Genomic DNA, 14,303 nt, shown 5'->3' with positions numbered 1-14,303 from the left:
GGTGTGCCACTCGGGGAGGAAGGGACTGACACCATGGCCTATGTGGCTCAACTCCTACACGAGGTGTGGGGCAAAGAAGAAGCCCCCCCACCGCTCTTGGACCGTGCCCATCGAATCTTCGGTGCGGGAGGCAAGACTGGCCTCCTCCCGGACATTATAACCCGAGTGCACTACTTCACGGAGAAGGAGGCCATACTGAAAGCGGCGAGGGACAAGCAGGACCTACGCTACGGAGGGCACAAGATCCAAATCTTCCAAGACTTGGCCCCCAACACGCTGCATAGAAGGAAAGTCTTCCGCCCGGTGACAGAGAAGCTGCGGGCTCTCGATATTCCCTACCAGTGGGGACATCCCTTTGCCCTCATCTTTCGCTGGGAAGACAAGCGCAGAGTCATCCGCTCCTAACGCGAGGCGGCACAATTGCTTAGACTCTCGGAATCCCCGGAGCGCAGCCCCTCCCGCTCCAAGCGCCAAGAGAGACTCCCGGCCCGACCGGACTGGACCACGGTAATTCGACGTCGCCGAACCCCCCCAATGGATGACTGCTCCACGTCTCAGGCCAAGCAGGATATCATAGAGCACATTCGCTCCCTTGAAGATGACCGCGAGGGGCATCTCTCGAAGCCTCGCACTCCGTGAAATGAAGACCGACTCCCGACCTTAGGTGGTCAACGGCCAGCGAGGAGAACACCGCCACAATCCCTGATATTGTAATGGACAACCCTCGCGGCCTTGCGCCCCCCGAAAGGCGATAGGACGACGCCTGCACTTCTGCGGCCCCTATGAGACTACATTCCCTGACAACGTAGGCGGAGTACACTCCTAGAGCTGAGCCCGCCGCACCAATGCGTGGGGACAGCTGGGCACTGGAGGCGACCCTGACTAGTCAACAGCGAGAAAAGGGGCTGAAGTGGAACAACATGGGGTGCCGCTGCTCCCCTAAAGGTGATCATGAGGGTCGATCCCTGCGGCCTTACAGTTCAGGAGTGGACTCCTCACCGTTGGGACCCGACGCTTCTGAGCCGACTGCTATGGCACGCCTACCTTTGTGATGAACTTGCGTTAATTACCCCCGAAGCCGCCCTGGGCACCGGGGCAGACGGGCCTCGGGGCAACCGGGACCCATATCTTCAGCATAACACCCCCAACTTTGTCCCATAGGAAGTGACATTCCTGAGACCATCCAAACCCTGGGGTAGAGGATGCCCGGAACCTGGGATATTATACTACGGCCATGTTGGCCTGTTGTGGTTATGTACCTTCTATGTACTTTCTTTTTTCCTACTCGTTCTACTCTTCCTACTTCTCATCTGAGCTTTCCCTGTACTTGGCCCCTTCTCCCTTTGTGTAGTGTGGTGGTCCGGAGACTATTGAAGGTGTCTGCGCGACTGCGGTGGGTGGGGGAGGCTAATCCCCTTCGCTCCGCAGGGTGGAGGATACTGGGCGATGAGGCGGCTCTAACCCCCTTAGTGTCATGGAGGTGAATGTTCCTAAACCCCTAAAGGTCTTGACACTCAATGTCAAAGGACTTAACTCCCCCAATAAGCGGAATCAGGTATGGCGCTATCTTCTCCATCATTCCCCTGACATTATCTTCCTTCAGGAGACACATCTTTTGCGGGGGGACACTAGCCGCATGGCGCATCCCAGATACCCCACACAATTCTGGGCATCGGCTGACACTAAAACGGCGGGGATGGCAATTCTGTGCAGAGCTGGCTTTAGGCGGGGATCCACAAAACCCTACAAGAGTGGAGATGGACGCTTCCTTCGGGCCACGGTACAGGTGGGAGGGATACAGTTCACTCTAGGTAATGTATATGCACCCAACCAGTCGCAAGATAAATATCTCCAGTCGCTCCTACGGGAACAGTTTAAGACCGGCGAACCGCGTACAATACTGGGCGGGGATTTCAATCTAGTATGGGACCCAGACATAGACCGCGGGGACAATGCGTTTAGCGGCGCGATGTCATCTACGCTAAGGGAGCAGATTACGGACCTAGGGCTCGTCGATGCGTGGCGCTACCATTACCCAGGAATCCGTGACTACACTTTTTACTCGCACTCCCACCGAACCTACTCGCGCATCGACCACTTCTTTACCTCTTTACACCTGACCCGGGACACGCTGAAGGTTGTCATCTCGGATATCTCGCTATCGGACCACGCACATGTGGAACTAATGCTGCAGGATCCACTAGCGCGCACCCCCCGGGAACGACGATGGACCCTCCCACCGAGCATCCTTCGGGACCCGGAGGATGTTAACAGCATCCGAGAAGCCATAGACTCGTACTTCGCTATCAACGATATCTCGGAAACGTCATTTCCGGTGGTGTGGGATGCCTTTAAGGCCACCATACGGGGTCACATTACCTCCCTGGCGATAGCAAGGAGACGGGCGGCCTATGAACTGGAGGCTGACCTAACGGGTGAGATCATATGTGAAAAACAAGGGCCCCCTGAATAGAAATAACGATTCCTAGGGCAGGGAAATAAACAAGTGTGTGAAAACTTCCTAGGCAATCATAAACAAGGAAACTAATGCAAGGAGGGACGGACAACTAAATAAATGCATATACATACATGTATTATTTATTTATCAAAAAAACATATTTTATACACAAGATTGTTTAAAAGGGACAATTCATAAATCACAATAAACAAAATAGATTATTAAAAAAATACTACAGCATCAACATAAAATTAGATCAACAGTTAATAATAAAACCAAAGGTGGCAAGTATATTTCGACGCGCGTTTCGGCGTGTAAGACAACGCCTTCTTCAGGAGCCACACAATTTTCTGCAATATAACAGAAAAACATATTATAACAACTCTATTAATTAGTTTAAAAACAATAATTAATGCATTTCTACTTTAGTCAAAAAAGTTTGTCCTCCACTCCCTAGCTATTAGACTCTATTGATATAAACAGCACAATCATAAACAGCATGATTAACTAAAAAAGTGACATAATAAAGACCAGCTGTTGATACAAAGCCATTTCCTACAGAGAAATTATTCAAAACTAGTCATTTACATAATCAAAACATGAATTCATACACTCATCATAATGGACCTCGCAAAAAATGTCTATGTCCTATTACGTTAGATGAGACATTTCTTGTTATATCATGAACCCAATACATAGAAAACATGTAATTGGACTTACTAAAATCAGGGACAGAGTGTAATTGTCCTCGTGCCTTTTCTTAATATGGCTACGATTCCTAACGTGCACCGCAGAAAGTCCAGAGAGGATAGGGTATCTCTTACATCAATGATAAGTTTACCTATTTATTCAGAGGTAAGGAATACCAATGAGAAAAATACAGGACATATTCCAGGGTCTCTCTTATTTAGCAGTAAACCAACTAAAGAGTTGGTTTGAGTGTATGAATTCATGTTTTGATTATGTAAATGACTAGTTTTGAATAATTTCTCTGTAGGAAATGGCTTTGTATCAACAGCTGGTCTTTATTATGTCACTTTTTTAGTTAATCATGCTGTTTATGATTGTGCTGTTTGTATATAATCCTTTGTTATATCAATAGAGTCTAATAGCTAGGGAGTGGAGGACAAACTTTTTTGACTAAAGTAGAAATGCATTAATTATTGTTTTTAAACTAATTAATAGAGTTGTTATAATATGTTTTTCTGTTATATTGCAGAAAATTGTGTGGCTCCTGAAGAAGGCGTTGTCTTACACGCCGAAACGCGCGTCGAAATATACTTGCCACCTTTGGTTTTATTATTAACTGTTGATCTAATTTTATGTTGATGCTGTAGTATTTTTTTAATAATCTATTTTGTTTATTGTGATTTATGAATTGTCCCTTTTAAACAATCTTGTGTATAAAATATGTTTTTTTGATAAATAAATAATACATGTATGTATATGCATTTATTTAGTTGTCCGTCCCTCCTTGCATTAGTTTCCTTGTTTATGATTGCCTAGGAAGTTTTCACACACTAACGGGTGAGATCAAACAGGCGGAGGCACAGGACAGAGACCGGCTTTCCCTGGCGTCCAGGAGGAAGTTAGCTAACCTTAGGGGACAACTTCGACTCCTGCGCAAGGCGGAACACTCTCTACTAGCACTAAAGCAAAAATACTATGAGGGGGGGATAAAGTGGGACGCCTGCTGGCAGGAAGGCTGAGGGCGAGAGCAGCCAGAGCCCATATCGCTAATATACAACGCCAGGATGGTTTTAGTGCCGTCACTGAAAGAGCCAAGCAGGACGCCTTTGTAGCCTACTATACCTCCCTGTACGCGGGGGAACCTACATCAGTGGAAGCGCGAGTGGCCGTCCTCGCTGACTACGAGGGACTCCGTTACCGCCGGTATGCGCGACGGAGCTGGAAGTGCCCATACTGGAAGATGAGGTCTCTGCGGCTCTTAAAGATCTCCCCACGGGGAAAACTCCGGGGCCAGATGGCTTGCCGCTGTCCTTCTACCGAATCTTTCAGACTCAACTTCGTCCCTATTTACTGAGGCTGTTCCACTCTTTTTCGGACCCATCTGGTCCGTCCCCTGATATGGGAATGGCGGAGATTGCATTGATACCGAAACCAGGGAAGGATCCTGCGCCATGTGCCTCCTACCGTCCTATCGCCCTCCTGAACACCGACCTAAAGATCTATACCAAGATACTGGCTAAATGACTCGACCCATACATGCCAGGTTTGGTGAACCCGGACCAGGTGGGGTTCATCCGAGACCGGCAGGGGGCTGATAATGTACGCAGACTGGCACACCTGGTAGGCAAAGTGCGGCATTGGGACATCCCGGCTTGTCTTCTCTCGCTCGACGCGGAGAAGGCCTTTGACCGGGTGGACTGGGCCTTCTTGAAAGAAGTCCTCCAGAAACTCGGTCTAGGCCCAAAAATGATAGCGAGTATCATGGCCCCATACCTAGGGCCACAAGCCAGAATCAGGGTAAATGGCCAGCTGACACCACCGCTGACGATACACAGAGGCACGAGGCAGGGGTGCCCACTGTCGCCGCTCTTGTTCGCCCTTGCAGTGGAACCACTTGCGGCAATGATAAGACGCGATCCTAGAATACATGGAATAGCCCATGGGGGGAGAGACAACAAGGTGGCACTATTCGCGGACGACCTGATCCTCACCCTTACGCACCCTCGTGAATCCCTACCAGCGGTCCATGAGGTGCTCTGTCTATATGAACAGGCGTCAGGCCTTAAAATAAATCATACTAAATCTTGGGCGCTCAACCTCACTGTACCTGCGGAGGAAATCCCATCTCTGAAGAAGGCTGTGCCCTACCAGTGGGCGGAGAACCACATCAGGTACTTAGGCCTTGCCCTGACCCCCCACTTAGACTCCTGATCCTCGGTAAACTGGACGGAGTGTCGCAAAGCGGTGCTAGAGGACCTTCGGAAGTGGAAGCCTCTGATGATCTCATGGCTGGGGCGCCTCAACGCAGTTAAAATGTTGATCCTCCCTAGAATTCTATACGTATTCCAATGTCTGCCCACCCCTATTCAGCTCCACTGCATTCGGAGCCTTCAGCGCGAGATCACGTCCTTCATCTGGGGCGGGAATCTCCCCCGATTCTCGCAGAAGGTTCTTATGGAACCAAGGGATAGAGGCGGCCTGGCATGTCCCAACTTGGTGCACTACTACTGGGCAGCGCACCTCCGCTTCGTGGTGGAGTGGGGCTCACGCGAAAGCGACAAGCATTGGTTCCATATGGACCGAGCGGTCACAGGACGTACCATATGGGACCTACCCTAGCTCCCGCGGACGGCACGCTCCAGAAGTGCGTACCTGGCAGTTCCCACAAAAACTGTCCTGGATATCTGGGATAGTGTAGCTGTGTCTAGGGGTCTCACTACGTTCCCATCCCCGCACACCCCGATAGCGGGGAACCCGCAGTTCCCCCCGGCTCACCGGACTCTGGCGTTTGACAAATGGACTCAAGGGGACTGCAGAGTTGTTGGGGACCTTTTCCTTGGGGGCTCTCCCAAAACTTGGAAGGACTGCAGGGAGGAATTTAGGGTACCGCTGACGGCTGGCTTACAGCACGCTCAGCTACGCCACTGGACTGCGGGTGAAGACATGTACCAAGCGGCCACCCGAGCGTACACGCCCTTCGAGAAGTTGGCACGTTCCCTTGGGGGGCTGAAGAGGCTAATCTCGCAAATATACTACATACTGCAGCACCCCGCATCGACGCCTGCACACCCCTATCGGAGACAATGGCAATTAGCGGCAGGAACAGACATTGACCTCTCCCAATGGAACAGACTGTGGCGAGATATACCCAAGGTATACCGCAGTGTCCAGCAGAGGGAAAATGCCTATAAACTGCTCACGCAATGGTACTACACCCCGCTGCGCCTTAGCAAGATGTTCCCCAACGCCTCGCCGATGTGCTGGAGATGTGGGTCTGTGACTGGTGACTTTGTGCATATATGGTGGACGTGTCCGACCCTGGCTGTTTTCTGGAAGGAGGTGCTTAGCCATATCAAAGGGGTGCTGGGTTTCCCCCTGCCTGAGGAAGTGAGCACGATCCTACTCGGCATTCACCCTACCGCACTCAAGGCACTCACCCGCAGCGACGGGATCCTTACGGTCCAAATGCTGGGTACAGCTAAACAACTCATCGCCTTATACTGGAAGCGAACGGAGGCGCCGCCCATAGCTTCCTGGTTTGTGCGCCTTTGGCAGGTCCTGGCGATGGAGCTACTCACGGCGAGGTTGCAGGCGCGGGACACACGCTTCAAGGCGGTTTGGGAGCCCTTAGTGCGGCACCTCTGCTCCATAGAATATGCGCGACATATGCCCACTAGACTCCGCGCTCTGCACCTCTTCGAGGATGCAATCGTCCCTGCGGACCCGGCCAGGCTGTGCCCTTGACTACCATACACATTACAGATGTTGCTGCTACCACACACGCCCCCCTGTACTTTACTCCCCAACACGCCGCGCGTACCCACCACCCTCTCCCCCTCTTTCTGCCTACTCTTAGGCTCCTTTGTCTCACCTACTTCCTTTCCTCCTACTTGCCACTCTGGCCCTCGTCTCTCTATGAGACAGTTGCGCCCTGTTGGGCAGTTTGTGACAGTTGGGCTAGTTGCCCGCCACATACCCTACTTGCAAAGCGGATATACGCTCACATGCGACAAGTCTCTGCGAAATTCACCCCTAAGCCACGCGGCCGGCCCTTCCTGGAGGGTTGTAGGCAAGGCGCTGTGTTAAAACTCCTCTCCCGTCCCAGCTGGCGCTGAAACACGAGAGCTATCACATACGCGGCCGGCCTCGGCACGTGGTTGTAGGCTTAACGCTGTGTTCAAAATAAAACAGATTTGAACTAAAAATACATCTATTTTTCTATCAAAACCACTTTCCACTTTGAGCAATCAAACTCAAATTTCCAAAGAAAAACCTTTTCAGAAAAAGCATAATTTTTTCTTTAAAAATCAAATCAGTTTTCATTGTTAGAAAATACACAGTCCCTAAACATCAGCTTTTCGTTTTCGTTGAGTGCCGCCATGTAAAAATGCCTCTGATGGACAAATTCTGCTTCAAATACCCAGGAATTGGATTCATAGGCCATGCTTGCTCACCATAACACTATTAATGCATCTGTTATGCTAATAATGCCAACCATTAAACCGGAGCTCCCACTGTGCCACAGCTGGCTGCCCAACATATATCAGTTATTGACATTATTATGGGAGAAGCGGTTGCCACTCTGTCAGGAATGGCTAAAAGCAAGCCAGCCATTCTCTAAATATGTCAGTAATGGCAGCAAGTATGTAAATACTAGACTTGTATCCTCAAAATAGTCAAGGATAAAAAATATTATGGCAATGGCACAATTATACCATGAACAGGCACAATTGCGTCAGAGATAATACTCTTATGATGGGGACCAGCATACATATTTGGCAGCCCTTAACACTAGGAGTAGCTTTAAGGAACCATCACTGTTTATTAGGGAAGGACACAATGTCACATACCCTCACACAAATGAATGTGATGCTTCTAATTTTCTCTGCCCTGGATGCATACTCTCTTCCCTCAGCTCTTTGGCTGATCATGCTCCCAACTAACATTTTCACTCTAATTCTTGCAGTAACACACTTTGGTGGGTCAGCCCTGGTTACTGCTGCCACTATTCTTTGATGTCACACACGGTGTGACTGATAGAGCAGGGCATATTACATGGCCAATCTCCTTCTTAGTTAGATTTAAAGGGGATAAAGATGGTTCATGTGGCAGACTCATAGGCCAACACCGTAGCCTTCACATGCTTCAACACCCTCCGCATACTTTGCAAGACCTTTAAATGGATCCCCCCGAATCCAGGAAGACCGTCACCCATGCATTCATCACCAGCAGGCTGGACTACCGGAATGCCCTCCATGCCGGAATCAACAGATCTCTGCTCCACAAACTCCAGACCGTCCAGAACAATGCAGCCAGACTCGCCCTAAGCATCCCACGACGAGACCACATCACCCAGCACCCACGAGAACTCCACTGGCTCCACTGGCTCCCCTTCGAAAAAAGAGTGACCTTCAAGCTGCTCACACAGACACACCTACAAAGCCCTCCACAACACCGGACCCCAATACCTCAACGAAAGAATCTCCTTCTGCGCCTCCAAGAGAAACCTCTGCTCTGCTGACCAGGCCTTGGCCGAAATCACTCGCATCCACAGAGGCTGATCCTTCTCCTACATCGAGGCCAAGACCTGGAACAAACTGCTCCTCAGCATCAGACAAAGCCCCAACCTGAAAGCATTCAGGAAGAGCCTCAAGACCTGGCTTTTCGAATGATCGGAGCTGCCCAAGTGCCCCCCCCCCAGCGCTTTGAGACCCTCACGGGTGAGTAGTGTACTCTATAAATCCCTGATTGATTGATAGGCCAGCAGAGTGTGTGGTTGAGTGTTATCAAGAGGTCCTGCCATTGGTTTGGCTGTCTGTAACTCTTACGGGTAATGAAACGAGCAGTGCTGCCTTCTTTAATATACACAGAATCCCTGAGATCAGATTGGCTTCACCTCAGAGAGCTACTTTGAGGGTGCTGGCGAGCTACCTGCTCAAGGTAATCCTCCCGAGCCAAAGAGTGAGGTAAAAAATCTAGGAGTTTGGGTAGACCCCTCTCTCAATTTTATCTACCATACAAAAAAAGTTGCCGCTACGTGTTTTGGGATCCTCCGAAACCTTAGACCGATTCTAAAATTCTTCGATCCATCTACTCGGCAGCTTATGGTGCAGTCGGCCATCCTTTCTCGCCTGGATTACGCGAGCTCTTTACTGCTCGGGGTTAACCAGGCTGAGGTGGGAAGACTGAAACGAGTCCAAAATGCGGCAGCCAGAGCCTTGATAGGGCCCCCCCCGTTTTCACTCGGTAGCAGGCACGTTGGTCAAACTTCATTGGCTACCAGTGGACAAAAGGATTCAATTTATAGCCCTCTGCATGTCATTTAAAATCCTGAAATCTGCCTCTCTTCCTGTGCCTTGTCCCCTGCTGACCCCGTATGCCCCGCGGCGAACCCTCCGGTCGGAAGGCCAGCACTTGGCAGTAGTTCCCAGAATTAAGCGCTCTCGCATGGGAGGACGCTCGTTTCGCTATCTTGCGGCGAAAATGTAGAATGCATTACCGCTTCATATACGTGGCTTAAATGACCTTCTGATGTTCCGAAGGGCCGTTAAGACCCACCTCTTTCGTTAGAAACCTCTTATGTTATTCTCACTATTCCATCCTTGCGGCAGTTGCTTTCTGCTCTACATCTAGCGCCGGGACGCCCCTAGCTGGGGCAGCCGCGCGCTATATAAGAACATATAGCATAGCATAGCATAGCATTCTACAGACTTTCCTTTTCCCTGTATTCCAGCAGGATTGTCACATAATTCACTTTACTTTTCTTTCCCTGACTGCAAAATAAAGAGTTTGTAAACACCAATCCCCATGTTAAAAAAATAATCAACAGTTCGTCATTGGAAAAGCAACTCAAACAGACAAGAGCAAAGAACAAAGATCTAGAAGCCAGGTCAAGACTCTGTAACATCATGAGTCTGGCAGAAACTGTACATCTGAGCGAACCAGAAAATATCATAAGCCTTGTCATCATGGCATGGTTGGGAAGGCATGAGAGAGAACCTCTTTGCTAACCATCAACCGTGACTGAGATTAAAGACGCAATTCACGGACTGATGGGAAGAAAGTCCCATGGAACAACTGAATTCTATAAAGAGTTTGGCAGTGTGCTGGCTCTGCATATGTTAGACATGTATCTGGAGGTCCTGCTGCAAAGAGCACTACCTCATTCTCTGCACGAGACCTTGAGTATTATACTGTCCAGGTGCACTTCATATCACTCCCTCTCACTAAAATCAACACTAACATTCTGGCAAAGATCTCATCAAGACTGCCCCTACTGTGACTGCAGGATGTGTCCGGCCGGGTAAGGCACGCTTCATAACTAAGGGGATCACCTCGTAACCTGTGAGCATTGTTTGGAAAGCTACCAGTGGTGTTTTTAGATGCTGAAAAGGCTTTTGACACTCTGGCATGGAGTTACATGTTCAGAGTGCTAGCACACCTTGTGCATGGCAAAAGAGTATGTACAGTCAAATTACCAAATCTCCAACAGCGAGGGTTGGGATTATCGGAACCTTGTCTCTGACCTTTACTATATCTGGGGGCACCTTATCGTCCCTGATATTTCAGAGATCTGTAGAGCCTCTGTCTTGTGTTCCACTTCAACACTATACCGAAAAAGCACATACATTGCCTTCTGGTCTCTTTATTTGCTAACAATTTTCTCCTTTACGTTCAACTCCATAAGGAGAATCTTGCACTGATCATCAGAGGAACATATAAACTCTCACCTCTACGTCAGAAATGTTATGTTTCTGCTCAAAGCAAACGCAACATGACCACACCTGGCATTCCCGGCGATAATGGAGTGCGGACTCAGTTAAATACCTCGGCGTGAAGATTTATGAGACCATAGGGTTGTGGTGTGGCAGTCACTTAGCAAGGGCATAATCACATTAATAACAAGCATTGGCAAAGCCAATAGGTCTCGCCTATGCTACTGCTATTGGCTTCACCTGTGTGTTTAAGCTATGTTTTACATCAGCATGGCTAAAAGTTATTGGTCTAGAGTGGAATGTTGTGGAGTGTCGTAAGGTGGAGTGAAAAGGTCATGGAGTAGAGTAGAGTGCTGTAGAGTGGCGTGGTGTAGAGCGGCATAGAGTGGAGGTGCCTAGAGTGTTGTAGAGTGGAGTGGCATAGAGCGTCATGGAGTGGGGTGGCGTAGGGTAGAATAAAGTGACGTACAGGGAGTTGAGTAGAGTGGACTGTCCTAGAAGAGAGTGGAGTAGGGCAGGGTGGCGTAAAGTGTCGAAGAGTGGAGGGTTGTGGGTGTCAAAGACTGGGGGGCATAGAGTGGAGGGACGTAGAATAGGGTGTCGTAGTAGAGTGTCATAAAGTGTCCAGGAGTGGGGCAGAGCAGAGCAGAGTAGAGTGGCATGAAGTAGAGTGGAGTGGCTTAGAGTGCAGTGGCATGAAGTGTAGTAGAATAGAGTGGCGGGGAGTGGGGTATGCAGGTGTGGTAGTGCACTGCCATTAAAGACAACTCCTCTTCAATTGATATGGCCATTACATTTGCACAGACGTACAGTTTTACTGATAAAACTATACAGCGCACTAATGATAATGTGTGGAAAAGATATCACCTAGTGTATTGATTTGTGTTAATAATATTAAAGTATTTGGTTCCACCACACAAAAGAATTACAAAAAAGTGCTTTATTTCTGTTGTTCTAATTTTTATATATTCTGAAATATTTGCCTAGTTAATTTACAAACATTTAAATTGTTTTGTGTGCTAGAAAAATGCCTTTTCTTTCATACCCTGGGTTGTCAGATATTTCCTCTCACTTTGAAGTCAGAGAAAGAAAATTAAACACCAAGCTCCCATGGAAGAAAGAGCCTAACATTTGACCTCTGTGAAAGGATAAGAACAAAATGTAAAGGTCTGTTTAAAGAAAGCGAGCACTCGTGGAAGAATACAGTAAAAAGGCAATTCTCCACAGGAGGAACAATGACATGCTAAACAGCCTTAAACATATAAAGCCAGTAAATAGAAAGCATGCAAATGTGAGTTACAAACCACAAAGCCAATGGTAAGCAATGCGCGTAATGCATTCCTAGGGAAGCTTTCACAATGTCCCCAAAAGATTTTTAGCAATTAGAGAGCTGCGCTGCCTGGTAGCCTTCGGCCTAAAAATGGTTATACTCCCAAATAACCCAAGTTGCTGTACCTATTCAGCAACAACCCAATCCCTCTCTCTAGCATCATTTGTAACATTAAATCAGTCCTATTGAGACTTATTTGTGCTAGAAAACAACTGCACATTTCTTGGAACATGCTGCCGCTACCATACAAGAAAGATGCTTCCTAACTTTGAACTGTACTTCTATATTGCCCAAGCCCAGCATGCATGTTTTTGGTATGTGATGGGCCTGTACCACCACACTTGGCAGTGGAAAAGGCAAGTCTGATGAAGTCCATCTCTAGATGCACTGGCCAATTGAGCACAGTACAATTCTCTATTTTGGCCTGGCAACAGCTGCATTTTAGGTGCTAAATCTCAGCAATATACTCACCCTAAGCAGCCTTGAAAAGTAATCCTAGAAGACCCTTGCTTTTGGAACTAAAAGCCTGCTTGCAGATGGAAAGACTAGATGTTGCACGTTTTGTAACCGTCGCCTTGTTGTTGGCGTTCAAACAACAGCATTCAGCTGCATTGGTTACCTGTAAATAAAAGAACTGAATTTAAGGCGCTGTGTATTGCACATTGGATAAAGTATTCCTCTGGCCCACATATACTGCAACATCTTATTTTATTTATTTATTTATTTAGTGTTTTGTATATTATTACCCCTTGCAGTACTTCCAGAGAACTAAGATCGAATGACTTCTTCCTTTTAGCTGTTCCTAGGATCAGAAGAGCAAGAGGCTCACTGTGTCTCTAAACTTTGGAACTCCCTCCCGATCCAGTTTAGATCAGACAAAAACTTACTTAACTTTAGGAAACATCTGCAACCTCACCTTTTTACCCAAGGAATGTAAGACTTCATTTGTCCTCACTTGTTCCATCAGCGTCAGGAAGCCTGCTATTGATAGCTGTGCGCTATATAAGAACTTTTAAATAATAATAATAGCCCCTGAGATGTCGGTGGGGGGTGGGGCGGTATGCCGGGTGGGGTGGAATACAGGATAATAGTTTCTGAGACAATATGAGATTGCAGACTGCAATCGTAATGTGAACTTCTAGTTGCAAGGACAATCTTGATATGTTAGATGTACCACCTAATGTTATGAAATTCATTAAAAAAGTGTTTTTAAAATGTTGAGAGACATCAGTGTTGAAGTTATGAAGATGGCTTTCTCTAGTACCTTCTATGCCAGTTTGTCAGGAACCAGCATGTTGATGATAGTCTAGTCTTTGCATAAGGTATTGAGATCCAGATTCGATTTTTTCAGTAATGACCTTACTTAGTCTTCCTTCCAAATAATAGTTTTGTAGAGGGGCGTTATCTTTCTCATGTGCATTTTGAAGTATATGTTTCCTTTCTTTCATACCTGAATAGGCTCTTTGTCAGGTGCAGAGTACAGGTCTACAGAGGCTGCTTTATACTGGTGGTCCTAGTGTACTTTGTGCTCTGGAAATACTCCGAACTAACAATGTTTGTCTTTTGTTTTTCAGTATGTAGGCGAAAGTGAGCGGGCAGTGCGGCAAGTATTCCAGCGTGCCAGCAGCTCCTCCCCATGTGTAATATTCTTTGATGAAATCGATGCCCTATGTCCACGGAGATCTGGTCATGAGGTGAGACCACAGTCTTTAATCACACATATTTAAAATGGATAAACAACTTTTCAAAGCCCACTTAATGGCACTTCATTGCGAAGTCATATTATATTTCCTTGTTGGATAGTGAGACACTTGGTGAAACAAAACAAACAGAAAAAAACTCTTACAAAGACCAATGTCTCTTAATAGTGAGAAATGTAAACAGATGTTCCAGGTGATTGGCGTGTATGTTGTGTGGTATCCATACGGTTGCATAGGGGAAACTCTATAATCATCCCTATGCTCTCTGGCATTTTGCATCCTAGAATAATCACTGATAATCTAGCAGCAATATTGGAATCTTTTTGACAAGTTGAAATTCTGTAATGAGCACTTCATATTTCAAATGTATTTTTAAAAGCCTCTTCTTGGCCATTTACATTTATTAAAAT

At 47.5% G+C, this 14,303-nt stretch overlaps 1 protein-coding gene across 1 annotated transcript in view; it reads left to right on the top strand.

Moving 5' to 3' along the window:
* Window positions 1-14,303, top strand: part of NVL (nuclear VCP like) — a 502,294-nt gene that overhangs the window by 265,495 nt on the left and 222,496 nt on the right. Inside the window, exon 17 of the mRNA XM_078649847.1 lies at window positions 13,768-13,887. Within this exon, the coding sequence (XP_078505973.1) occupies window positions 13,768-13,887 (120 nt within the window). The remainder of the gene's footprint in view (window positions 1-13,767; window positions 13,888-14,303) is intronic.

This window comes from Lissotriton helveticus, chromosome 6 (genome assembly GCF_964261635.1).
Source record: "Lissotriton helveticus chromosome 6, aLisHel1.1, whole genome shotgun sequence".
NCBI classification, from domain to species: domain Eukaryota; kingdom Metazoa; phylum Chordata; class Amphibia; order Caudata; family Salamandridae; genus Lissotriton; species Lissotriton helveticus.
The sequence above is the reverse complement of the archived record's forward strand: the minus strand, read 5'-3'. Positions and strand labels throughout refer to the sequence as shown.